Below are 26740 nucleotides of genomic sequence, written 5' to 3'. Positions count from 1 at the left end.
TCGTTTTCAGTGTAGTACAGACAAATCCCAAAATAGTTCCGGCTCTTCAGATGCTGCAAAGAGAAAAAATAGTGGTTACTTCAGCTTTGGTTGTAGTGAAAAACCCAGAGCTCACAGCCAGCTCTGAAGTCCAGAGTTAAAATGGCAGATGTAGTAGTGATCTGCCTCTTGATTCTGTTTTTCAAATGGGCTGCTGGCTCCCTCCCTCGTTCTTCTGTATATCCAGACCGACGCACGAACTCCCTCAGAAGGTGCTGGCTCTCCATTAGCTTCCCTTTGATTCCCAATGCTGTAGCTACCACTGATCCTCCTCCACATTTCCCGGTTTTGAGGCTACAAGACAGCAGAGCTCTGCTTCCCCTGCCTGGTGCTGTGGCTGACTGAAGGCACCGGAGTTAATCTGGGGGATGGTCTTGGGGCGCAGAGGCAAAGAGAGAGTGTGCCGGGTGAAGCCTGCTGTGCTGAATACAAACTGCTTGTGGACTTTGACAGAGATTATTGGATTCTGGTGACTCCAGGAACACAGTTATTAGTTCCCCTGCCTACACTGAGCATTTTGAATCTGTGTGTGCGATAACACTTATTAATACTGTTCAGATTAAAAGGAGCATATAGCCTTTTAGCACTTTGACTACCTTATCTTATAGAATCCTTCTGCCCAGCTGCAGAACCCCATTCAGCTCAACGTCCTGCACCCAGCATAGCAGGGTCTTGTGGGTCCAGCAGTAGCCTCCTGCTTTTATACCCAAAAGACCTGTGTTCATTCACAGGAGCAGTTCCTTTTCAGTTGCCTTGTGCTTCAGGGTATGTGCCTGCTGAGGATTTGCAAGGCACAGGCCTAAAATCCTTTCTTTAGGAAGTCCAGTATCAGTTCCTGTCACCGAAACAGTTAATCAAAAAGCACCAACTCTCTCCTGGAACGTGTGTGTGCGAGCGCGCGTGTGTGTGTTTTTGTTTTTTAGAGCCAAGAAGATTTGCTTTGGTTTTTTTAAAGCAGAAACCACCACAAAGTTGGCTGTGGTTTCAGCTGCGCTCGTTCGAGATTTGTACTTGCTGACTACCAATCCTAAAAGAGTTAACCTAGTAAGGATGACTCAGAAGCAGAGAAGGAGATGCGAGGCTCCGAGCCTCGGAGGAAGCAGAGAAACAGAGGTGAGGAACATAATAATTACCAAAAAAAGGTGCAGAGTCCAGGAGCGACGCTCCCCTCGCTTTGCCTGGCCCTGGCACCGCTGGCACGGGCTCCCTGGAAAGCTGCAGTTCCGCTCTTATAACACAGGGAGCAGGCTGGAGAATTTAGAGCTGCGTCACAGAGCTCAGCGAGAGAGTGAGAGAGCAAGCTCCGTCGATAGGTCTTACCAGCAACAGCCCTGCTGCAGCAAGAGGGGAGAGAGGCAGCAAGAGAGGCAGAGAGGGCTCCAAAAAGAGAAGTAACACTAACACCAGGGACTGTGCTCCTGCCACCATCCAGTGTCCTTTAGAGATCGCATTCGGGCTCGCTTGGCGTAGGAGGCTTCGCCCATTGACGATGCTGGAGACCCGGCGCGCTTAATCCCACGGGGAGGGAGAGTGGGCAGACACCAAAAGGGTTAACGGAAAGGAAATTTCTGGAACCTTCTATTCTGCGGCGCTACACAGCGAGCGGAGGGCTGAGGACTGCGCAGATGGTGCACGGGCAGAGCTCTTCGGTCCGGTTCGTCTTTCTCACGTACGTACTCTTTGATCAGGATGGGGCTTGAGCTGCATGTACGTATTTTATTTATTTGCAGGGCGTCCCTTTCCCCCGGCGCCCCCGAGTTCAGCTCCCAGAGTGCCTTTCTTATTATTTTGGCTGGGTATGATTGCTCTGTTCTGCGTCAGAGCTGTTTTCTCAATGGAACGACGGCACAGGTTGTACTAATGTCACTCTTGCCGGCATTGCTGTACTGCAGAGGAGGGTAGTAGTGCTGGGGGAGAGATGACAACTTTGCAAAGACTGCTGTTTTCATGTTTTGCTTGAGCTTTTTATCTCTTCCCCCCCCCCCCCCTCCTCCCCCCCCTCCACCCCAGCAGCTCCGTAGAGGCTGGCACGTTGGCAGGGCTCTGGCAGAGGGGTTAACAGGCGCTCTGCGTTTCAGAGCTCGGAGGTTTGTCACTGCGTAGTTTGCAAAGTGGTAAACGGTGACGCAGTGATCATTGCAGGGCATGTCGTCCAGTTTTTAAAAGCACTGGGGAACAGGTAGACGGTGCCTTCCAGACGCTTCCACACCAGCTGAAAGGGGTTAAAGATGAGTCGAGACGGGAAGCTAGCGTTTAGGGATTAAATGTCATCATTTTGGCGTTGGAAAGTTGTTTACCTTGCTCTCTCCGTGTCTCCATGTTGGCAGCCTTCCAGCTCACATGTGATAGTCTTCCCTGTACTGCTGCATCATTAACTAAGTGGCAGAGCTGGCTCCCCATTGGCCGGGGAGGGCTCTCAGCCCAAAGGCACCGTCCGATTGGTGGAGGAGGTGATGGCAGGTGAAAAGCTCTCTCTGATTGGTCGAGAACTGGGTGTCAAATCTCAACGTTGATTTCACTTGCTTCAAAGTGCCGGCAGCAACCTGCCCGCTCCTGCCGGGATCCTGGGTGTCCCACAGGCAGGGGCAGCAGGCAGGGCAGCAGCAGTTACCTCCTCGGTGCAGTGGGTGCTGGTCCTTGCTCCCAGGGGTGTCTCTTTTGCGGGTGAGGTTTCATTTTGCCGTGCAGTTGCGATGATGACGTGTCAGAGCTGCAAACCACGGGGAAGGGGAAAGTCCTGGGGTTTGGGGCTTTTCTCCGTGCTTGCTTTCTTCCTTCTCCCTTTTAAGGTGGTTTAGTGTGAGCAGGACTGTAAACAGCTGAGGGCAGGGACTGCGCCTGGAAATTCTGTCGTGGGAAAAAGCAAAGCGAAGAAGACTCTTGCCCAAACTCAGCTTTTGTTTGCCCAAGTGCAAGTTTGTCACAGGCTCGGTAACATCAGGGAGAGCTGAAGACAGTCCTGAGTGATGGGTCTGTAAAGGTCTGCCAAAGAAATAATAAGGTTAGAAAGCAGGAACTGAAGGATCGGGAAGGACTGGGTAAGGATGGATGGGAGCTGTGGGCAGAGAACAGCTCCAGAGAGAGGATAAGGAAATGAAGGGGAGAACATTCTTCTCTCTTAACCGTTTACTATACTATCTTTTCACCTCTCTTCTTAAAGTGACCAGCAATGAAGATGGCAACTCTGGAAGTGCTGAGGACACAACCAGCTTTGAGCTTGGTCCTTCTGGCCGAGGAAGCCTCCTGATTATGCAGTGGAGTGGTAACTTTGCTTTCTCATGCGGCAGGGAACATTTTTCCAGAGCCTTTCATCATACTGAGGCTTAAACGAGTTTAAAGATAGGGTAGCATAAGCATTTAATCTGTATTACTCACTCGCTGACCTCTCAAGTGTCAGGTCCGGTTGTTTAGCAACAACTGCTGGGTTCAGAACCGGCTCAAACACGCTGCGTCCGCCGTCTCCATTACTTCAGCGTAGCCTGTCCTCTGAGTGAGAGGGAGAGAGAGAAGGGCTGTATTTACACACATACACCCACCCTGACCAAATTTTGGTTACAAAAGCCATAAAGGCCGTAGGCACTGCGGTTTTATCCCCGGCTCCGCTCTTTTGCGCAGTGCCATAGACGGGAGGACGCCATTCCCAACAGCAATGCGGAGCTTGTAGCAGGGAGGAAAAGAGAAAACAAGACATGAAGTGCCACTCCCCACTTTTTCCCCCCTCATTCCCATCTCCACCCTTCTTGCCTCCCCCTTTTTGTGCCAGATTCCATAGGGAATTTCAGTCTCTTACTGCAGTCGTCACAACCCCTCCTGACTCACTGAGCCTTCGCTGGCTTTAGCTGGCTCCCTTGGAGCATCCTTGCCTCCTGCAGCGCCAGTTCCGCAGAGCAGGGGAACAACAGGAATAGCAGCAACAACGGTGGTCCCTGCAACAAGGCAGACAGGCATAAATACACACAAAGATAGGAACAGGGCAGTCATGGAGGTAAATCTGTACAGCCAGGAGATGGACTAAGAAACAGTGCTCTGTGGCACAGAAGATGGGTGGGTTGAGTCTGTCTCTGTACAGAGAACCCTTTGCATAGTTTCTCATCACACTTGTGGGGGGAAGGACCCAGTTAATTTGCAAAGCTGTTGTCTCTTCCAACCTGGCATTCTATGACATTTCCCAGTCCTTCGAACCGAGGTGAAACTCGCAGCCTGTACACTTGTTTGGGCATATATGTACTTTTTGAGTATCTGTGTGCAGCGCTGGGATTGCATTTGGTTTGATTTCTTTTGCTACCATCTTTCTGCCACAGCGCTAGTTTAATTGCGTCTGACTGCGGGGAGGGTAAGAAGACAGAGATAAAAGAGGAGTTATTTCAATGTTAAACTTCAGCTGTAAATCTCATTACTCAGGAATTGAGGTTACTGTCAGCAGGTAAATCTGTGGGACTGGCAAGAAACAAGGCTAAGAAGGGGACATGGCATATTTCTGTAGGACAGTAGCGATTTTGTGCATGGGGACGGTGGTGTTGCTGTACGTGGCTAACTGCTCCATAATGGTTTTCTGCGTATTGATGCAAGAGGACTTGGGCAAGCTGTGATTTCTTCCTCCCTCTGACACTTGTGTGTGTGTGACATTGTGTAAGCTGATTCATTTCTTCTAGAGTTTGGTTTCCTTCCTTTGCAAAGTGGGGTTTCTTCTACCTCTCTGCCTTAGTGCGGCATAATGACGCAGTGTTTAACGCGCTGGGGCTGTTGGCAAAATACGTGCAATTTTCGTGGGCATTTTGATTGTTGAAGGACTGCAAATTTGGTTAAGGAAGTTATGGATTGCAAATGCTCATGACATAAATTTAAAAGCATTACCATCTTCTTCTTCGTTGCTATCGAGGGAAGGCTCTCTGAATGACGCGACAGCCATGATCTCCTGCTGCACTTGTTTTGCCGATGGTCATGTTACATCTGTGACGCAGCCCGATTTTGCTGTTGGCTCCTGTCTGTGCTTTATGGAGTTGAGCTGAGGAAGGCAGAAGCTTGAATACGGTTAGAAACATTCATTTAATATGGATGGTAAAGTTCACAACCATACCTGAAGTGGCAGGGATACTGGCATCCTCCTATCTCCCCACCCGCAGATGGTGAAGGGATCTGGATGAACACAACAGCACCTCTGGCCATTTTGTTGCTCGCAGGGTAGGCTCTGAGCCTGCAGCACTGCTGCTGCTGCTGCTGTTAATTTCCATGTTACACAAATACTGCGTCGGGCTCTGTGTCAGGAGCTTTACTGATGCTGTGAGAAGCTTTGAGTCTACAAGTAAATGTTTTGCTTGTCTTATTTGGGAATATTCATTAAAATATCCAAATGCCAAGTGTTCTACCCTCACTCCTCTTACAATTCACTTCCAGACGTAGCCAGAAAATTCACTGCTACTGGGTATTTTTTCTAAAGCAGTGTTTTTTTACTGTTTAATATGGGTGTGGCTGGGGGGGAAGACAAGATTTCAGTCGGTTAAGTATCTGTATCGCTGATGCTAATGGACAGAGATGTAGGCAAAAGCTATGAGTTGCCCATATTCTCTATATATCCGTATATAGATAATCCCAAGGCTACGTTGTGAAGATGCCCATGTAATGGAACAAGAAGGGAGGACTCTCTTCTGTTCCACTCACCCCAAAGTTTTGGTGCAGAGCAGTACAAAAAGCCCACATAAGAATGTCACAAAATGGTTTCAGCAGCATTCAGAGATGCCAGTGCCGTTTATATTGGCACGGCTCCGAGAGAGGTACCATGAGCTGCCTGCTGCAAGGTCATTCCCTGGACTCACTGTCAGCGACCAGTTAGTTCAGGAACTCTCAATCCACTGTGGCAGTGCTTGAGTCCTGAACCTGGAGGTGAGGCTTGAAAATTAACGTTACTGCAGTTGTGAGCCACTGGGTCCAAAACTGTAGATCCCCCAAACTCCTGCGTCTCTGAGGTGGTTTAAAATTGCTATCTATAATTTGTTTCTTGTGCCAACTACAAACACTTTGCACCAGTTCCCTCACCCGCTTTTCCCCCAAGACTTCCTTTGGACTGCTGGGAAACAGCAGTGGTGTTGTAGTTAAGGACTAGGCATCAACTTACACCATGTTCCAGAAAAAACTAAGTGTCTGCCTGTATTTGGAGTTCTGTTCCTGTGGTTGTTACCAGGTGGACTCGGCCGACAGCTCCAAGTTCACCAGTGGCCCTTAAGCTGGTATCGTCTCTCTTGTGCTTGCAGTTCCAAGTACCTCAGCTCAACAGCAGCCTTGTTCCCTCCCAGGTTTCCACACTTTCCTCTGGTGTTCCTGTTTGTCCCTGTCACTAGTATTTGCAGTTGCCTCAGGGCAACATCAGCCGTGGATATGTTTGGGCTGGCTGTCATCTTCTCAGCTTCACAGGCAGCAGCAGAGTGGTTAATGCCTCAAGGATCTTGAGCAAAATAAGTTATTTTTCCCCCCCATCCTGCCCTGACCACGTTTAAAGTCAGCCTTAGCTTTCAGTAGCATTATTCTCTACTTTTCAAAGGGAAAGAACCTGGCTGCTAATCCTGATGCCAGTGACGACTCTTCGCCTACAGGGAGGCATATGTGAGAGCTTGTCTGCTAAAAACTGAGCCAACACAGTGTGATTCAGACCTTAAGCTTTCCAAGGAAGAGAGCTATTTCTGAGTTAAGCACATCTCTTCAGCTCCCCACACAAACACTCTTTATCCAGTGCAAATGGTGCATAGTAGGTGTCCAACAGCAGCCACTGGTATTTGGATATACAGCTCAAATGCTTCTTAAACACTGATGATGGCTCTCAAACATACAGCAAAGTTTTAGTGACAGGATGATGGAAATCCTGGGCACAGGTACAAACCAGCAGCTCACATGCTCAGGGAACTCAGCCATAAGTTTGTCCCCTGGTTTTCTCCATCTTTTTTACCAGGTCCTTCTACTGCAGATAGCATGAAGCTATGGCAGGGTACTGAAGGCATGGTTTCAAACGTCCACTTTAAAGGCAAGGTTATACTTCAGTGAACGTCTGGCACAGAAACTGTGCTCTTCACTGGCACAGGACATTCTTTTGTCTCTTGAACGACACAAAGAAAACCACAGCTTCCCTTGACATTACCTAAAGTTGCTTTTGGGGAACACCACGTTCCTGAGCTGATTATACAAATCACAACAATAATCTCCCTGGGCCTGCTTTTAAGACCTGTATTGACTGGTACTTTATATTCTAAGGTGATGCTTAGGTACAGAAGTTAAGAACAGAAAATTGCTTTCCTGGTTTCAGCTACTTTGGTGGATGTTTTTCTTTTTAATTCAGTTAGTTCTGGAATGTGCTGTTCAGTCAGTCACGCTGTGTATGGCTAAATTAGGTGAGCTCTCATTGCTGCACCTTCCTGCTGCTCTTCCATGACCTAGGTCATGAAAATGCCATGCTTTTCTTCGCCTCTGTAGGGTTGCCCAGTTTCACCTTACTGTTCCTTGTGAAATCTGAAATCCTTCAGAGGATTCAGTGCTTCTGTAGCTCTTGTGCCCTTCAAATAGGCTGTGGTTTTGCTTAGGAACTCTCAGAGTTTAACCCCAGCTGGCAACTAATGCCACTTGCTTGATTCCCCCCCTGCTCCCCAGGTATGATGGGAAGGAGAATCAAAAGAAGTAAAAACTGCAGGTTGAGATAAGAACAGTTAAATAATTGAAATAAAGTAAAAAAAAATAATATATATATATATATAATTGTAATGAAAGAGAGAGGAGTAAAACCCCCAAAACCAAGTGATGCACAGTGCAGTTGCACACCGATGCCCATCCCATCCAGAATCAGCAGCTCCCAACCAACTCCCTCTAGTTTCTATACTGAGCATGAGGTTATATGGTACAGAATATCCCTGTGGCTAGTTCAGGTCAGCCATCCTGGCTGTGCTCCCTCCCAGCTTCTTGTGCCCCTCCTCGCTGGCAGAGCATGGGAAACTGGAAAGTCCTTGACTTAGGGTAAGCACTACTTAGCAACAACTACAACATCAGAGCGTTATCAATGTTATTCTCAGACTAAAGCCAAATCACAGCACTGTACCAGCTACTAGGGAGAAAATTAACTCTGTCCCAACTGGAACCAGGACAAACGCAAAGGTGGAAGAAAACTGGATGACTCCAGGCAGACCAGTTCAAATCAGCAGATGGGAATCACAAGATTAGAAACTGTAGCCCTAATATCCAACACTCCTAAAATTGTCACCATGCTAAAATCACTCCCTTCAGATCAGAACAGAATCACAGACTGGTTTGGGTTGGAAGGGACCATAAAGCTTATCTAGTTCCAAGCCCCTGCCACAGGCAGGGACACCTTCCTCTAGACGAGGTTGCTCAAATCACCCACTGTGCCTGGGTCAGTGCTGGCATTCAGGTGTTTTGCCCTCAGAATGACATGTTCTATATCCAGACCACCAATATCCATGTGCTGACTGCCAGCTTGTCACTCAGCATTGTGCAGGAGAATCCTGGCTGGCACCAAACCCATTCTGGGAACAAGCACTGTCAAAACTGACTCAAAGCAGCAAGAGTTAACCACACACTGGTGTGCCTTCAGGGAGGCCATCATGCAAAGAGAAAAGGTTGAGACGCACCTCTAAGACCTCATCACAAGCCCGATTTCAGCCATTGCAAGTGCTGCCTATCACCTGCACAGCCCTAAATGGGCTGGAAACGCTGCTTCATTAAATAAAGAAGCAAACAAAACCCCCCACCCCCAAACCCCTGAACATTTGGACTGTTTAAAAAAGGAAGGGTTAGACTGACAGGCAGCTCGCTGACAGCTCAGCACAGTTAGACAAATGCTCTGACAGATTACCCTTAATAGGAATCCAAATTAGTGACTTGAATATCAAGCTGGCCTGAGTGTCCCATCACTCAAACAGAGCTAAATGGGACAATAAGCTCCACAGGCTCTTATCCACGGTATGCCACAGCCCAGCATCCAGTCTGTCTTTGGGTTTGGGGGCAGACAGCACAGGGGTTGCAGACCCAGCATACCTGGCTTTTAACTTTACTATTTATACTGCAATTGTAAAGCTACAATAGTAGGACTAAAGGAATAGGCTACATTCAGCTCTGGAGTTTGTATTCTGGTCCTACTCAAAGAAAAAACTCCATTATGCTTCAAACTCCCAAGAGAACTACATGCTTTTGCTGCCCATAATAATAGCAGCATCCCTAGAGCCATCTTCTAGTCACAAGCATCAGCTTCGCCAAGCAATGCAGCATCCACTCTACCTTTACTCAGCCTGGGTCAGTGCTACTGCTGACACAGAAAGCATTACACCCTCCTTACTGGCTCAGACTGCAAGTTAGGGCACATTTGTCCATACCTGACCTACGCAACACCACACAGTAACAGAACTGCACAACAAACAGATGCAGTTACACGCTCCCCTCGGCTGAGGAAGTTTTTGAAACCTTAGAAGTTCACTCATTTCAATTCACCTTACAGGTCACCACTTGCACTGTCACACCCCTCTGTCCTGCACCTGGCCTTGCTCTGACTCATTCCTTGACTGAGGATGATGCATCAAGCTCCAATTGTCTGTATGTACAACGGGAACACTTTCTCTAGGGGAGACCAGAGCGTGATGAACCATGAGTTTCACTCCATGATTTGCACACAGGGTTATACAGAGATGTGGTTTGTTGTAGGTTGTAAAAAATCAGCTCTGTGACATCAGGCTTGCCTTGCTCCTGCAGACTAGATTAAAGGTCTTGGGCTAGGGAGGAAGATCCCTTTTATGGGGGAGGCAGGGATTTCTTCCCTTTCTGCCTTTGTCTCGTGTAGAATGTATAAAGCAGCGTGGAATCCATGAAAGGCTTTGAGATATTCCTCTGAAAGAAGCTACAGAACAGTACTGCTACTAAAACATGTTTCAAAAAGGAGCAAGAAAACAGAATCATAATATTGTACTTTTCCTACTGTTATGTATTGAAAACTCCAGAACCCACCGACAAAGCCAGCTATAGCTGATAGTACTTGCTTGTCTCCACACATATGTGTGTGTCCATATGTACACCCTGAATACACACCCAGCAAATGTCTGAGATGAGCACTGGTTTATTTTTCTGCATGGGTGGTATTAGCAGCTGAGTGCTGTGTATCACAGGGTCTTGAACTGCTTTCTTTTCCTCCTTCCCCTTGCATGCTGCCTGCCCAAGCATGCTGCTAGGTTTGGAAAGAACAGCCTACACTGGCAGAGATGTATCCCTCATAAAAAGTGTACCTGCAGTTTGGCAGAAAGGGCTGACATCTTCTGGCTGCTTGCAGTGAAGGGGGAGCTTGTCAAGGCTATAGGACAAGCTTCAGGTGGTCTGGAGGAAGGGCAGCAGCACTGTAATTATGCTGAAGTGAAACATGGTTTTATCAAACTCTAACAAATGAGGCACTGGTTGTCGACTGCTGCATGGGATTTCTTGGAAAGGTTAGTCTCCTTTGGAGAGGGGAAGGTATGCATGGTGTTCAGACCCAGTTCAAACTGCTGACAGAAGGGAGACTGAGATGAGCTCTTAGGCAGAAGCTCTTTCCTGTGAGGGTGCTGAGGCGCTGGCACAGGGTGCCCAGAGAAGCTGTGGCTGCCCCATCCCTGGCAGTATTCCAAGGCCAGGTTGGACACAGGGGCTTGGAGCAAGCTGCTCCAGTGGAAGGGGTCCCTGCCCGTGGCAGGGGGTTGGAATTGGATGAGGTTTAAGCTCCCTTCCAAACCATTCCATGATTCTATACCTCTAAGAGAAGCTCTCATTTTGAGCAGCACAAACATAACTGACATTTCCACCAACTGTTTTCTAAAACCCTAATATAAAGATTTCTTTTTACTGTTAAGCCACATGCTTACTACCAAGACAAGAAAAAACCAAAGCAACCCCCACTTGCAGCCTGTTTGTGAAAGATGCTGCTGTGGTACTTTATCTGTGCTGCAACCAAGCTCTTGTCAGCAGTAACTCTCAGTCCAGCTTTTCACTGGTACGTGTTAACACTGATATTACAGGGTGCCTCATAAATAACTGTGCCAGCAAGACAGACACTGGGGAGGGAACCTGCTTTCCACTTGTCTTTCACCCTGTTGCCCCAGATAATGGATTTAGAAACTACAGTAAATATGCAGACTGTAATCTAGTACAGTTCTTTCCCCTTCCTCCACCCCACTTTCTTGGAAGGACATGCTCTTTCTCTCTGAGCTTTCCTCTGCTGCCTGTGGGTGTGCATTAGGATGTAGGCACTGAAGCAGATTCTTGGATCTGGTTACAAAACTAATGCAAAGAGCTGCCAAAAACCCAGGGCATCAATAAGTGAAACTCCCAGCTCCAGTTCTGCTGCACTTCATTCCATTTTACATCAGCTTCTGCATCAGCAAAGGTGAGACAATGGTGGCCAGGGTTTGGTAGATCCTGAGTTATGCATGTGTGGAGTCATACTCAGAGGTAAGACACCCCATCTATTCCCACTGTACAATGCCGGGTGACTACCATGGGCTGTGCTGCACTAGAGCACTGCTCAGCCCTACTCCCATTCCAGTAACCATCAACCACTAGCTTTCACACTCTCCTACTTCCTCGACAACTTTTGCTGAACCATTTACAGTTCGATTTGCAAATGCTCCTTTTTTAGGTTTTGTTCTGACCCACACTTAGAGTAGTTTCCATGCAATTTATTTTTGTTACCCCTATATCAATTCCAAACTTGTCTCGCTAAACTCCACAACTCCTTGCTTATTACAAGCATGCTAATTGCAGGCTGCGTGATACAGCTGACAGAGGCAGTTCCATCATGATAGTCACATTTCCTTCCCCTGTCCCAAAGCACCTCATCTGTCCTGTCCTCTCTGCTGATGCTGAGCTCAGGAAGCGATGGAAAGCCACAACACTTTCTCCCTTGGACAGAATGAGGTTTATAGCCTGGTTCCACTGGCAGTGGCATGAAGAAAGTGTTCCTGTACAACACAGACCACCCAGCACTATCATACTGCACCTCAAAAGCCTTTTCAGTGCTTGCTGGTCAAGAGCTTCAGCATATTCCACCTGGCTGTGAAAGGAAATGAATTACTGCCAGAGCGGTGGGTTTCTTCATCACATATTTTCCTCCTACACCAGGCTCAACTATTCATAAGATGCTAAAAAAAATCTGTGCCAATAAAGTAACTAACCCAAAGTTCACTGTCTTCCTTTCTAACCAAATTCAATAAATGAATTTTTCTTTAGGTACGGTGGAGATGAAGGATTTTCTCTCTCAGTCTGCAGCCAAGCACCAGATGTGTCTTCCTCTGGAAGCTGGTTTCACATGGTGGCTTAGATTTTCCCACTTTGTATCTAGCACCATTTGAAATCAGTGTTCTAGGAGCAAGAATTACAGCGTGGGAAGAGAGCAAGCAGCTGCTGAATGCACCAATAGCCTCTACTCCTTAAACCAGCACTTTTCCCACTGGTTATTTTTTTGCCAGCCATCCACTCTGTAACATCATCTGACTTCTAGACATTCATACAAGCACTGTATGCACCCTCTCAAGCTAGGGCCGCCACAGAACAGCTGCCTTCCAATGTATTTCTACTTAATAAACAATGGATATGATTCAAGTTGTCCAGAGTAAAGTGATCCAAAAGTTGTATCAAAACCAATGTAGTACTTCCTGCACCTTCACAGGCAGAGTGTGTTTCCTTTATTATACAGTCACTCGGATCCTAACATTTACTTAAAGCCAATGTATTTCCACTCTGTGCCTGGGGACTCTGTGGCCATAGAATTTATCATTCCATAGCTCCCTGAGACTTGCAAACAGAACCTGAAGTCACCAGTTAAACACAAAAGTGCCTTCAGCAATCATGCTGCTGTCACACTGGTACCCACAGAATCTACTCAAAGTTTATGACTGGTAACTTGTAGTAATGTTTCTGTTGTCTTCTATCCCCTTGCATCCAAACCACTAAAATGAAGCTAAACTATTTCTTGTTCCACCTCACCACTGTCAAACATTCTACACAGAACAGATGATCGCTGTGTGGACGAAGCGTTTGATCAGAGCACTGAATAGCCAACTTTAAAGAACATGTAGCTGTCATCTACAAGAGGATCCTTCTCTGAGCCAGGAAAATGTCTCTTACACAGGCTGACCGATTTCTCTTGGTGTTCAGAGTCTCAGTTTTTGTCTAGCACCATTTGAAATCGGTTATGATGTAGGGGGAAAAGCAACAGTAATGGAAAACTTCATTCCCCCGCCCCCAAAGTCCTTAGAAACAAACACCACCAAAGGCACAGACTTCACTAACACGGTATGCTTTTCTGTTCTCCGACCTGAAGTTACACCTGACCATCCTGCTCAGAAGGACAGTCAGCATCACGTTCAACTAGGAGGGATGCTTCAAGAGAAAGCGAAGCATCTGTTCAAACACCTCACTCAGATTCTTCAACTCAAGCAAGCCAGGGCCCAGGTGTCAGCAGAGCCTCCTAACCTTGACTGGTTCTATTCCATGTGCTATTTGTTTGCCTTAACCTGTTATTTACTCAGATTTTTTTTTCCTTTGAAATAAAATTGTGTCCTACTTGGTATCAAGCTCTGTCTCAGGCAGACAGATGACATGTTCCCTGCAGGACAATACCTGATTGCTGCAAGTCTCTTCATTTCAGTCCCCAGCTCCATTTTCAACCCCATGAACCATGCTCAGAAGTGAGCATTTACACTGAAGTGTACGACTGAGAACCCCACCAGCCACTGACACTATACAGTACGCAACATTCAAGCAGGGAACACTGTACCTATGTTTGGTTACTCCCACAGCAATACCATCACTTGCTTTACCAGTAGATGGCAATAAGAGATTTTTACTACATACAGCCCTTTTCTTAGCACAAAGTTCATGTGTTCATGACTCTTAAATTATCAGCTCCAGATTCTAAAGTGAAGGAATTCACCTGGGACTGACTTTTAGAGAAATGGCGCAGAATTAATGGCAATGAGGACAAATTCAATTGTAAGTGTTTAAGTCAGACTGCCTGTCCCGTCAGTGCTCACCACAATCCCCAAGCTTCAGAGACTGTAAACCTGTATAGTCTACAGATAGCAGTTCTCAGTCCACACCAACCCCTTTTAACTATCACAACCTGAACTGAAAATAACATGATTCTATATTAGTTGTTTTTCTATTGCATCCTCTCAAAGGCTTTATCTTCTAAGGCAGCTCACTCCACATGTTTCTTTGAAAATTAAGCATATTCTGAATGTAAAACTCAAAACTAATCACATTCTACTTAACATCTGACACACACTGGACAACAGTGCCAGAACACTGAGCTTTGCTCTTAGTATTGTACCACAACAGCCACCTGATAATCTTGTCTCATCTCCATCAAGCTTTTACCACATTTTTCAGGGGTGAACGCTGGTTTGGGGAGGATCTGGGATATTTCCTTCCCTTCCAAAAGAAAACCAAAAGGCTGCTCAGCAAATCAAACCACATTCTCTACACTGCCAAACTGTAAACTTCCATCTCAACAGTTGTCACCTAATACAAGTTGGGTACATGAAAAAAATCAGCTGAAGAAGCATGGGAAAGCAGCTGCTTGGCACATAAAGAATGAAAGACAAACACTTACTGCTAAATAATTTAACATTTTTATTTGGAATAGTCTTTACATCTGGAAAAAAAAGGTGTAAAAAATAAGGCCATTTGGTACAGTTGTTTCACTTGAGTATGAAGTGCATTTCAGCATACTTTAAAACATCCAGGATGCCATACATAAAAAGCTACACGTGACCAGCACACACTCCATTCCCAGTATATTACCCCAGAGTTTACAAACCATTGTCAAACTAGGTATCAGCTAGGCCATGAACAGCAGCAAGTCATTCTGTGTAGCCAAAACCTCTTTTTAGTAACCAGAGTCTATTATGAACTCGAACAATACAGCTGCTGGGATTGTCCCAAAAAGCCCTAGACAGCCCTAAATAGTTCTATGTTATTCCAACAATCTGCTCACAACAGTGGGGAGCAGTGCCAATCTACCACAGACAAACATGAGGAGTTTAAAGGCTGCCTTTAAACTACATCTGAAGTGAGACAATTTTGGGTTTTCTGGGAAAACTGGTTCTTGGAAGCTGTCTGTATGCTGTTAGCAAACTCCAAGATTCACAAAGCCAAACCCTGTCCTAAGGAAGCTTTTGGTTTTAATAAGGAATTAGGAGGAGCAAGGATGCGATGCATTTAAAGTAACAGCTATCAATGCACATCTGAGTCTCCACTCGTGGCAAACACTGTGCTGTGAGCTCCTGTAGTCAGTCTTGACTCAAACATTTCATGAAGCAAGCAGCTACCTAAAGGGAGCCCTCCTCTACCACCACAGCCAGCATATCCATTCCTTCTTTTGGTATTCCTTTAACATGGAAAGAGAAGGGAGTCTGACAGGGAAAGGCTTCTGTTTCTCAACAGATATTTAATGCTAAATCTAGCGTTACAGAGCTAAATTTAGCATCATAGTCTTTACACAGATTGGGAACATGGAATACATTATTTCAAGTGAAAAAAGCAAGGAAGCTAGATCCACGCAGTGCCCTATCCTGGAAAGCAAATGTGATCTTCAAAACTGCCATCAAGGCTCCATAAAAATCAAGCATCCCAAGGACCTTACTGTGCACTCCCAATAGGACATAGCTACCACTGATTGCAGTTCCTTCAATTAAGCACCTTCTGTCAAGAGGCCAAGAATTCAAAAGCAGGGGATACCTTTTGCTATAGAAACCTTCAGTTTTCCATTCCAACTAATCTACTATAGTGTTTCTGGGACTATATCAAAAGGCCAGAAACATATATGGCTTCTTTCCTTCTTAAAGGCAACAGAAAAGATATAAAACTCTTGATTTAAAGGCACAAATAATTAATCAGATATACAGAAATCAACTTTAGCAAACAAAGAGGTAGCATATAGAAGAGCTAAACTATGCTAGTTTCAAAAAACATAACCTTAAATGGCACCGACTGCTTCAGGGAAATAAGAATAAAACATTTCAGAACACAAAGAGAACATCATCTTTTAGAGCACCTCAAACAGCCAAACTGAATGAGAAGCACATTCAGGTTTTAGTAAGCAGAACTGGATAGTCTTCTGTAAGAAAAGAGGTAGCACTGAAGGCAGCAGGAGCTGGTACTGGGACAGGGATACATTCAGTGCTCCCACAGACACAAACACTTTTGCATGCCACATGTATGGGCCTTCAAGACCATTTCACATACACAGAAAAGACAGTATGAGTGGCCCATAAAGAAAAGCAGGTATCTCTCTCTCTATATACATATATATTTGTTTTACCCTATCAATGATCTACGATAATCAGTAGTCTAAGACATGATACAAGATATTAATCTACAGGAACTTTAAGCAAGTGCAATCATTTTCCATTCCTGATTGTGTCATTCAACTGCAAATTCCCTCCCACCCCCAAAAAAGGTCATTCATGCTTTACAGATCTTATATTCGGCAGTACATGGAGTGCTGTCACGTTTCCTACAAACAGAAAAACAAGTCAAATCAGAGGGTTTACATTCAAATAGCTTTTACATTCATTCTGAAAGCACATCCTTAGTTTTATCATCAAATCAACAGGTAGTCATGAAACTAAGTCATTAGTTGCCCTCTTCCTAAGCAACTGCTAGACTGAGGAAATTTTTACTCCATTTCATCCACTAGACTGTCCAGAACAACCCACAGAGTAGAGCATTTGATCCAAAGGGATCATTTCAAATGATGAACAGACCATGCCTGAGCATTATCAACAACTGACACAACAGTTACAGGGTTCCTAACTGATCTGTGATTCCTAACATCAAGAGCATCCCTTCCAATTCATTTTAAATACAGTATGTTATTTAGTACATATGTTTATAACCAGAAGCTGTGGATTAGGTTATGAGAATTTGGATTCTGTAGTCTGCTAGCAGCAAGTTTATAAATACTTAAACATCTGAGGATTGAAATTTGTCATTACACCCATATATGTGTTTAAGGTTCTTGAATAATTCCTGTTTTGCTTTACAGAAAGAAATCGCATTCCAAATCTCTGCACTACTACTCACAGTCACTAAGGAGTTCTAGATACCATAATGCAAACTCAGGGGTTAATAGTGGAAACTTCTTACTTCAGAGGTAAAGATGATATTACTTAATCCTTACATCAGTTTGTAAGAAACCCCAAGCTTCATTTTCATATATGCAACCCCAAACTTATGAAAACTAATGAAAGTCCCTTGTTCTCTGGAAGTAAATAAAATCAAGACCTTTGCATTAAAGTAGGAGACATCAACATTTCAACCATCACCTTCTCAGAATTTGTGCAATGCAGAAAAACAAAACAAATGAAGATACCAATTTACAAAAGGACTTGTAATGCAAACTGTTAAGGGAGAATGACGAAATACTGACAAGGATCAGTCAAATGAAGCCATCTTGTCTTCAACTTGTTTTGTTGTAACAAGGTTTGAAGAGTCAGCTGTTTGGAAGAGCTGATTCGACCCTACACAAGTGCAAGAGTAACCATAACTATCATCAAGTGCATCTGACTACTGGACTAAGCACTAAAAGACAGGAGAGGAAATCGGTCTTAAACAAGCAAATTGATTTTGATCCCTTTTAAGGCTACAGAAGTTTGAATTTGAGAAAGAAATAATCTTTTCATAAAAAGGTTTAAAAAGGCCACCTTGTTTGCACGTTCTTTTATCCTTCTAGAAAGCTCTCAGTAATCCTGAGACGCACATCATCTGGTTTTCTCTGAATGGATGCACACTACCACTATAATTCTAGTGTCCCTATAATGCAGCAAAAGTGGCTTCTACCTCCATCAGTCTTTTAATGACAGGGATTTACGCTTTGAGCTAATAAAAGTAACCCACCACTGGAATCCATTTCGTATCACTGAAACAGCTGCAGACATTCTACTGAGTATGTGCGTAGTTTCTATCTGACACAAAATTTTATTCTTCTTTAAAGACAACTCAAACCTCAGATAGGAGATCTGCAATTACTGGAAGCTCTCACTTACCACACTGAATGCTAATTCTTTCTGCAATATATCCTATTCTCCTCAAATGAAGGGTTAAGCATAGTCTTTCCTCTAGGAAACTGAGCTATATTCCACACTTCTGAAATTCTAAGTAAACCATAATAACACAGACACTTAAGCTTCATTACAGATGTCCAAATGAAGTGGAAAGTGTATATATACCTTCTTAAGATTCACTTAATTCATTTGTGCAGTTTCTTCCATCTCAGCTGGCTTTTAAAATACATGTTTCCTTGCAACTCTCATCAACTGTGTATGAGCTGAACAGCAGAAGGGGAAAAACTGAGTGTCCCATAAAACTGGCAGATTAAATACACAAGAAAGAGAGGGCAAGAAAAGATTTGGGCTGGCGTTTGAAGACAACAACCCAGCAAGTGTGAGGTACTGAAGCACAACAGTTCAAAGGCTCAGCTATATCAGAACACGGAAAACTGAACAGGAAGAACTAGGCCTTCACAAAAGGAGATTAGATGACGGCTTTCAGACAGAAAGAGGTTTAACAGTCAGATGTTCACAGCAAGGAAGCTTGAGGAAAGCACTGGGCCCAGTAAGACTTTTCATGCTGTGAAATTTTCAGGAATAGACCATTCTTTAACTTTTGATGATGTTGCTTCAGATCCCTCCTTTCTACACCCCAGGAAGTCTCTCCACAGATGAAGGCAGAAAGTGCTGCCCTAATAAATTAACTCCCATGTACTCTTACTTGGGCCACACAAACTGCAGATTGTCCAAATTACGGGTGAAAAGCAATTGCTCAAAAGCACGAAATTACTTCACAGCAGACAGGTACACAGCCACTCTGGCCCTTGTAATGATCCCCTACTGTCTATGTAAAAGATACTCAGGCTAAAACCTCACTGGATACAAGCTAGCTTCAGAGTTCTCCCAAGAAGTACTCCACGTACCTCATTACAAATATGAACTGCAGGAATATTTCCTCTGGTTTACTTTATGTAAAGGATCCCTTCCTTTGCTTAACGTACCCCAGATAAATTCCAACAGATTTTGTTACAAGGTTTGTCAGCTTTGACAAGATGCTTTTCAAAACATTCTATGTGTACCCCCCAACTCACTCTGAATTTTCAGTGCATAGCATGTTACAAATGACTTTCCTAACAAAACAGGCTTTTTTCAAGAAGATAAAATAAGACATTACTGCAAGAAGCAATGCACGAAGAGGCTGCTGCCACCCCTCCAGGAAAAAGCATACACAACCATCAGTTGTTTGGAAGATGAAGTTCAAAAGGCACTATATGTCTCATTAAAAACAGAGGAACAGTACTTCTGCATCTAATATTTTACAGTTGACTTTGCAAGTCTCTGACATAGGGCCAGCATTGCTGCTGCAGGAGGAAAATCTGAAGTGGATCCACACACTGAACGTTCTAGTAGCAAGCCAGACTCTTTGCTTGTTCAAACGCTGTAAGAGCTCTGGTTTAGGCTAAATTTCTTTCACATTTTCTATGCAATTAAGCCCATCTTATTTTATTCAAGGTGCCTCTGGTCCGAAACACAGAATATAATGGTTCTCCAGTTACCCTTCATTACCATTGGGTTATATTATGCAGAAGAGAGGAAGCTCCTTAGTTCATTTCCAAGGCTTCCAGTTCATGTAAACCACTCTGGCTCTTAAAGCCTGTGAGACCCAGTTGACACCAGAGGGTATCCAAGCAGTAAAATAACCCAAGCCCACAGAAGCCAATACTACCACTGGTTTTAAGAGGTCAACTGGTACATTTTAAAGCAGATACAAACAGTATGTTCCTCAGAAAGTGTACCTATGCCAAACAACAAGCTTAAGAACAGGGGGGGTTCCTTCTCTGAAATTAGTGCAAGTGTTAATTAGCAGCTTATCTGCATAGCAGATATGAAAATGAAGTCAAATATATTGTTAGGCATTTTAACTTCCCATCAGCTGCAGTGGTAAGCTTACATATAGTCATCAGGTGTTTGAAAGAGTAGATAAAGCTCAAGAAACACACACATTAGCTTTTGTTCATTTAGAAATATGCAGTAATGATGATAAAAAGTAGGCTTACTCACCCATTTTGTGCAAAGAACTTCTTATAGGCCCAGAAGGCTGCCAGGAACACAATGACTGCCACAATCACTTTAGGAAGAATTAAAGAGAAAAGCCTTAGAGCAATAAAGGTCATTCCTAGCTCACAAAAAAAGCCTCAAAAAGTTCTTCCTACACAGTCCTAAACAAACCCTCCCTCCTAAAAACACCCCCAAATTTGCATGGCTGATTTTACAAATGCTTTACTCAAGACTTTAAGACAGTTCAGCTCAGGAACGGGGACCAGCAAGATGGCAAAAGCCCACCAAGCTCAGTACCACTAAAACAGATACTACATCATAACATTACCTTTTACACCAACTTTGTAAGAAAATGGTAGGCTTACAAAACCAGGTCACAAAAGCAAGGACAGAAGATGGATAAAGCACTTCTGTTCCCTGGCACAGTTATGTATTCATGCTGCCAGTAAACCTAAGGTCTGAGAAGTTTATGGAAGTCACGAAGTTGTGGAAGGCTGTCTTTGAAATCTGTTGCCCCTCATATATGAAGCTGTATCACTGCAGTGACAGTGATACCACAATGACCACAATGTCAAAAAGTACAACCCACAAGGTTTTATAAGATACTTACCACAAATGATGGCTGTAATATAGGCACCTAAAAACAGAGTGAACCAGTATCACAAGAGGAACACAAGTGCTTCTTAGTCAAACATTATTATGCAAATACTCACAAAGTCACCTCAAAAAGATCAAGCACTTCTGTCAACACAATCCTGCTGCAAGCATTGTGTTGACAGTCTGTATGATAACATTTAACTGAAAATATTCCTATTTTTAAATGGGTTTTATAACAACCTATTTTCCTTATGTCAAAATAAAAGAAGAAAGTCTGCATTAAATGATTTCTCCCAAAGAATGTCCCCATGAAGTAAAACTTCTGTTACACGTATTTTTATTCTAGTGCAGTGCAAATTCTTGCAGTTCATACTTACTTAACTGGCACGTTGGCACTGCAGGAACCCAGCGATTTTCTCCAATATACTGAATTCGAGCTTCCCCATGTAACGTGTAGCCTGTGTAACATTCAATCGTAATCATATCCCCCACAGAATATGCAGGTTTTTGTCCATCAATTACTTTACCATAATTTATATGTGGAGTCAAACCAGAACTCATAGGCCCACCTGGAAAGAGAGGGAGGAGGGGAAAGAGGAAATAAAGTTCAAGAACAGAGCTGGTACATGAAGCAGATTCAAGTTGCAGTCAAAAAGCTGCTACATTTGTGTAAATGTCAGAAGCTCAGTCAAGCCTTAAGACATCTTACATGCAAAGGCCTCCTGCTTCCTACAGGTTGCAGCTACTTCTGCTGCTGGGCATGCCTCAGCCACAGGAAGAGAAATACATGTCTGAGCTTCATTAGGACAAACAGTTGCATGACAGTAATGACAAGCCCTCTCTACACATGCTATTGATTTTACCGAGTCTTACTAACATGCACAGTCTTGTAAAGAACTCCATGTATTCTGTCCTTGGCAAGTTACTGTCATCTCTTCAGCGCCATGAGGGAAAGTACAGTGAGCACTGCACTTGATCTGAACAGACTCTCCTCCTTCATACACCGATTTTGCTGGAATCACTACTCCATGTGTGATCTCCGGGGCACCACACACACTTCTAGTAACTGAGACATGGATTTAAAAGTAAGTTGAGTGTTAATAAACTTGAAATAATTCATGATTCACTAACTCACTCCAGAAATACATCTTTCCTCTGTATGAGAAAAACAGATCAGCAGATCTCAATAGTTTGATTTTACAATTCCAAGCATAAATGTTTCATTTTGAAGACTTAAATATCACTGTAGGTGTTAAGATAGCATAATCTTATGATGTGGCAGCTAATAAATTCGTATTTGATTGTTAATTATCTTTATAAGCTCTAGAATCATTGCCAGGTGCCTTATCAGACTCATTCATTATGGAACACCCAAACATACTCTTTGCAGAAGTGCTTCTCATACTTGGGAGCTCATTATGTATGTGAAAAATTCTCTCACTGTACTATACAACATTGCCTTTCCTTCTAGCATTAAAAGACAGGAGAAAGGTTATAGAAAGACCTCTGCAATCTTCACAAAGATTAGAGAACACAGACACAATGATTCCGATTACTTTAGAAGGACACTATACATTTCCTCACAGTGCATACTCCTAGTTCTTTCTATCACAATTCAGAAACCATTTTTTCTCCTTTATTTACAGAGGAAATCACTGGAACAAACACTATGAGGCTATTATGATGCAGCAGCATCACAGCATGTCCACAGCACAACTTCTACACACGTTTAACTCAAATCTCACTCATCTGAATACTCTTCACTCAAGCACCTAAAGTGCTTGCCCGCAGACAAAGCTCCATGTCAACTTCCTTTAGCTTCTGACTCCAACTAAAGAGTTATGATTTTATATTTTAGTTAAGACAGATTTAAAACATTCTCAACATACAAGAGAAGTTGGATTCTTATTTAAAGGCTTACTTTTCTTACAAGTTGGTTTTGGAGGAGACCAGGTGTTATCTTCTCCACAGAAAATTACCTCTGATCCATTCATGACATAGCCTGGATCACACTCAAACATGACAGAGTCCCTATAGGTATAGAGAGGTCCAAATCCACCTGTTTTTTTTCCATTTTCAACTTTCGGGTTTTCGCATTTGACCACTGAAAGAGGTGAAAGAGAAACAGCTCTGAAACATTTGTTAACAGTATCTATGCAACAGATAAAACTTCCTTCTAGTAGTTGTGAGCATCATCTAATTCCTTAAAGGTCTCTGGAGAGGCTTTGTAAGACAATTACTCTCTTGAAGAAGGTCCCTGTTTTAAGCTACTGAGTCACTGTAACTGGACACAGACAAATATAAATTGCAGTAATAGGTATCATCACATTCCACTTCCAAAAGACATGCTCCTTGTAATAATCTAGCTTCTACATACTTGCTTTTAACACAATTTTTCTTCAGCCACCCAGGTTTTATGGTCCCTCCACTCCCTCACTTTGTCCTTGCCGCTTCTACCAACAGCATGCTCATATATATAAAGTTTTAACTTAAAGTTAAGTCATACTCAGCGTCATAATCAATCAACATCCATAGTACAGTTCCTCTGATTTCCACTGGAACTGTATCATACAGTACTAGAGATCTGTTTCTTCTTTTTTGCAGGGAAGTCTGTTATATCCTCCCCCGCTAAAGAAGGGACAGTATTGAAGTTTTAGAGTCACATAAAAGCTATAATCCTAGAACAGTTTGGGCTGGAAGGGACCTTAAAGCTCCTCCAGCTCCAACCCCTGCCACGGACAGGGACCCCTTCCACTGGAGCAGCTTGCTCCAAGCCCCTGTGTCCAACCTGGCCTTGAGCACTGCCAGGGATGGGGCAGCCACAGCTTCTCTGGGCACCCTGTGCCAGCGCCTCAGCCCCCTCACAGGGAAGAACTTCTGCCTAAGAGCCCATCTTAACCTACCCTATAATAAAGTATATTAAAATAAAAATCTCAACAACCTTTACACTGTGGAGGTTCTTCACTCCAAACACCATTTAAGTCTGCATCATATGTGCAGAAAATAGTAGCTGAGCCAATCAGCGAGAAGGGATCTGCGCCTTTTGGTGCCTCGTCACACGTATAGGTTACTGCGGTCTGATAAACATAGCTGGCTGCTTCAGTGTGGTGCCCATTGGCTATACTTGGAGGAGGTTTGCAAGGAATTCCTAGAAATAAATGACACAAAGTATCCAACAGAATCTCATTGTTACCTTGTTCATGTCAGAAATAGCCTTGATTTTCACATTGTATCATTTAAAATCTGATAGGTAGCTATTGTTAAGACAAGCTGCAGTTATAACTGAGAGTCACTGATGGTCATCTGGTATTATAGGGGGTTTCAATTTCAAGAAGAGGTTGACCTTAAACTAATAGGAGTTAATTACCACAGTCACTGACATTTTTCAGTGGTCATTCCTCAGGCACATGCTGCAGAGTTCCAAAATACTAAAAACCAAAATCAGTCCTATTTTACCATCATTTCTTACACTGGAAAGTTTATGGCACAGCTGTTTTTAAATGAACTACCACCATGTGAATATGAACTTCAGCACACTAGTAATTTACTTACTTTCACAAAGGGGAAGATCTCTATCCCAGTCAACGCCTTCATTCTTAATTACACAGGTAATTTCACTAGCTCCTCGCAATCGGAATCTAGACAGGTAAAAATTTTTAAAGAGATGAAACTTAAGAAATCTTTCATTTCCCCAACAAGCACCTAGAAACTTTGTTTCTGTCATTCTGTTCTGTGATAAGGGGCACATAACACACCAAGTTGCTGTTGTAATGAGAAAGGTATTTGATTGTTTTCTTGTTAACAGTCTCAACTTTGAAAACAAAAGAGAAGCAAATGACACATCACTGAAGGAAGTGATGAAAATCGCACCATTTTTAGATGTGTACCATCTAACACTAATGCTCTAAAGAAATAAGCTGTTAAAAGGAAAGGGGGGGAAAAAAGTTGCAGGAGGCTAGTGCTTTTAATTTATTTAACTATACGCAGACAAGTGGGCCATTATTCAATATAATAATGAAGAGTAATGTATGTGTATTTATTCCCTCTGTCACAGGAGCATTAAAAGAAGACAGAAGAGGTAACACCCTGGTCTTCATTCTTCAGAATCGGACTAAAAAGCTTAAGCCTTAGTAGATGCCAACAAGTAAAACCAGGGAATCAAATCAAGTTTAGCTGTAGTTGCATTTACTCCAGGTAAAATTCAGGAGACATTTCAAGTCAGAATTGGAATAGAGCCTGCATAAGAAACTCTGGGGTTGGTTCAAATCTGGTCTAAACAAGAAAAGAAATAAAAGAAAAAGGACTCATTAACTCTATCAAAATACTTACCCTGCTCTACAAGAAAAAGTAGCTTTTGAACCAAATGTAAGATCTGTCACGTTAACAAAGCCATCTCCCAGTTCTCCTGGATGCTTGCATTTTCTCTCTACAGAAGTGAGAGAAAGAAATCAAACTACATCTCTGTAGTTATATAGAAAGACTAAGTCTCTGGCATACACTGCTCTTCCTGTCATTAGTATTTTTCATGCTTTGTTTAAAATACTACAGAATCCTAATCCTTTGTTGCAAAAGAACTCTAATTCTTAAATACCAAAGGGAATCAGCATCCGAGCTCACGCACACATTACCTGTACAGAGCTCCTCTGTGGGTGACCACTGGAAGTCTTCACCACACGTCCGAGTTAATGATTTTCCAGGAATTCTCACATATCCCGGCCGGCAGATGTACGACACCGTGCTTCCAATGGGAAAACTGTTCATTGTGCTGAATTTCTCCTCAAGTTCTGCAGACTGCAGCCTGTCTGGAGGCTCACACATGCCTGTCCGAGCAAGAGAAAAGGGAAAGCAACGCACAGTCTTGTCAACAAGAGATACAAGTTGAGGCTTAACGGCTAATTTAGTTGGGTTTAAGGACTCATCGGTTAAGAGGTGACATTCTTAAGAGCCACAGCTGTCTATATATTTAACTAGGTTTCAACCTTTTAATATATATTTTACTTGCAACCAATGACCAACTCTACACTAGTACAGGTTACTCGCTCCTTTGTTTTCTCAAGTTCTTCAGCATTCCACCCAGACAATGCATTTCCTTCCAGTTCATATGTTTTCCTCTGTCTAAATCTTGAAGTTAAAACACATGACTTAACTCCCTGTATACCCATCTGCAGCAAAAAAAACCCCTATTTATTTAGCTGCAGGGAAAACAAAGGAGCCAGCCACACTCACTTAGCTCATTTCCTTTCTTAAGGCAAAAGCCCAGCAGGTGATGGAACTGAGTTTAAGACAAAGGGAGACACACAGACCTACAGACCCATGTCCCGTTAATGAAGGTGTAAAACTCCCCCATGCCAAAAGACACAGAAAAACACAGTCAGGACCTTGAAATCCACATACAAATGCCCGATTTGCCCAGTCACACACACACACAGACCTCTCTAAAGACACCCATCATTCAATCCCTTCGTATTTGTGTTTAGAGATTTCCCTCCGGTTTATACCTCAGCCTCAGGGTCACAACCAGCACCCGTTACCACCGAAGCCTGCTCATGCAGCACAACCTTTCTCTCACCTTTTCGCCCCAAAGCCCCACCAAGCCGCCCGGAAAGCTCGCTGCTTCCGCCACCCCCGAGCCCATTTCCTTCTTCAACCCCTCTTCCCCCTGCGGGCCCGGGAAGGCCCCTCTCGGCTCGGCGGCCCAGGGGAGAAGAGAACGAGCTCTGCCCCCCCACCCCAAACACTCCCCCGCCATGGCGGGCAGCGAGCGCCCGTTCCTCACCCTGCGCCTGCGTCCCACCGAGCCACGACAGCGCCAGCACCAGCCCGACCACGAGCCCCGGGCCGCGAGCAGGAAGGCGGCGCGGCGGCCCCATGACCGCGGCGGCCTCACCGACAACGGCCGCCCCGCGCCTCCCAACCGGGCGACGGCCGAGACGCAGCGCGGGGCTAAGGCGCATGCGCGGTGCTGCCCACCCCGCCTCTTCCCT

The 26740-nt window shown here is 44.0% G+C and overlaps 1 protein-coding gene and 2 long non-coding RNA genes across 4 annotated transcripts; 1 reads left to right on the top strand and 2 right to left on the bottom strand.

Annotated features, from left to right (window-relative positions):
• The first annotated feature begins 1331 nt into the window (after positions 1-1331).
• LOC133217425 (uncharacterized) lies at positions 1332-12643 on the top strand. Of its 2 annotated transcripts, XR_009726871.1 has the most exons (3): positions 1332-1708; positions 3200-3301; positions 4919-5396. It is a non-coding gene; the product is annotated as an uncharacterized LOC133217425 (long non-coding RNA). The 2 variants fall into 2 exon arrangements; XR_009726870.1 differs by lacking the exons at positions 3200-3301; positions 4919-5396 and adding an exon at positions 12277-12643.
• On the bottom strand, positions 2030-4924 carry LOC133217424 (uncharacterized). The gene is made up of 2 exons (XR_009726869.1): positions 3415-4924; positions 2030-3021 (listed from the first exon to the last, which is right to left on the bottom strand). It is a non-coding gene; the product is annotated as an uncharacterized LOC133217424 (long non-coding RNA).
• A 2792-nt stretch (positions 12644-15435) lies between the features above and the next one.
• CD46 (CD46 molecule) lies at positions 15436-26730 on the bottom strand. The gene is made up of 11 exons (XM_061362882.1): positions 26533-26730; positions 25385-25576; positions 25086-25182; positions 24309-24394; positions 23698-23904; positions 22678-22860; positions 21634-21822; positions 21134-21325; positions 20770-20796; positions 20163-20229; positions 15436-16567 (listed from the first exon to the last, which is right to left on the bottom strand). Exons 1-11 carry the CDS (start codon positions 26708-26710, stop codon positions 16516-16518), a joined length of 1470 nt encoding a protein of 489 aa, XP_061218866.1. The 5' UTR covers positions 26711-26730; the 3' UTR covers positions 15436-16515.
• Positions 26731-26740: the final 10 nt, after the last annotated feature.

Source organism: Neopsephotus bourkii, unplaced genomic scaffold, assembly GCF_033783945.1.
Source record: "Neopsephotus bourkii isolate Nb327-2 ecotype Australia unplaced genomic scaffold, CSIRO-AGI_Nbou_v1 NB_1139, whole genome shotgun sequence".
NCBI classification, from domain to species: Eukaryota; Metazoa; Chordata; class Aves; order Psittaciformes; family Psittacidae; genus Neopsephotus; species Neopsephotus bourkii.
The sequence above is the reverse complement of the archived record's forward strand: the minus strand, read 5'-3'. Positions and strand labels throughout refer to the sequence as shown.

Bases quoted from the DNA above. Each gene is read 5' to 3' on its own strand.
- CD46 (XM_061362882.1), bottom strand. From the start codon at position 26,710: ATGCGCCTTAGCCCCGCGCTGCGTCTCGGCCGTCGCCCGGTTGGGAGG. The intron at 25,577-26,532 runs GTGAGGAACGGG...TTGCTCGGACAG, and splicing joins CGGTGGGACGCAGGCGCAGG to GCATGTGTGAGCCTCCAGAC. The intron at 20,230-20,769 runs GTAAGTATCTTA...TTCTTCCTAAAG, and splicing joins TATTACAGCCATCATTTGTG to TGATTGTGGCAGTCATTGTG.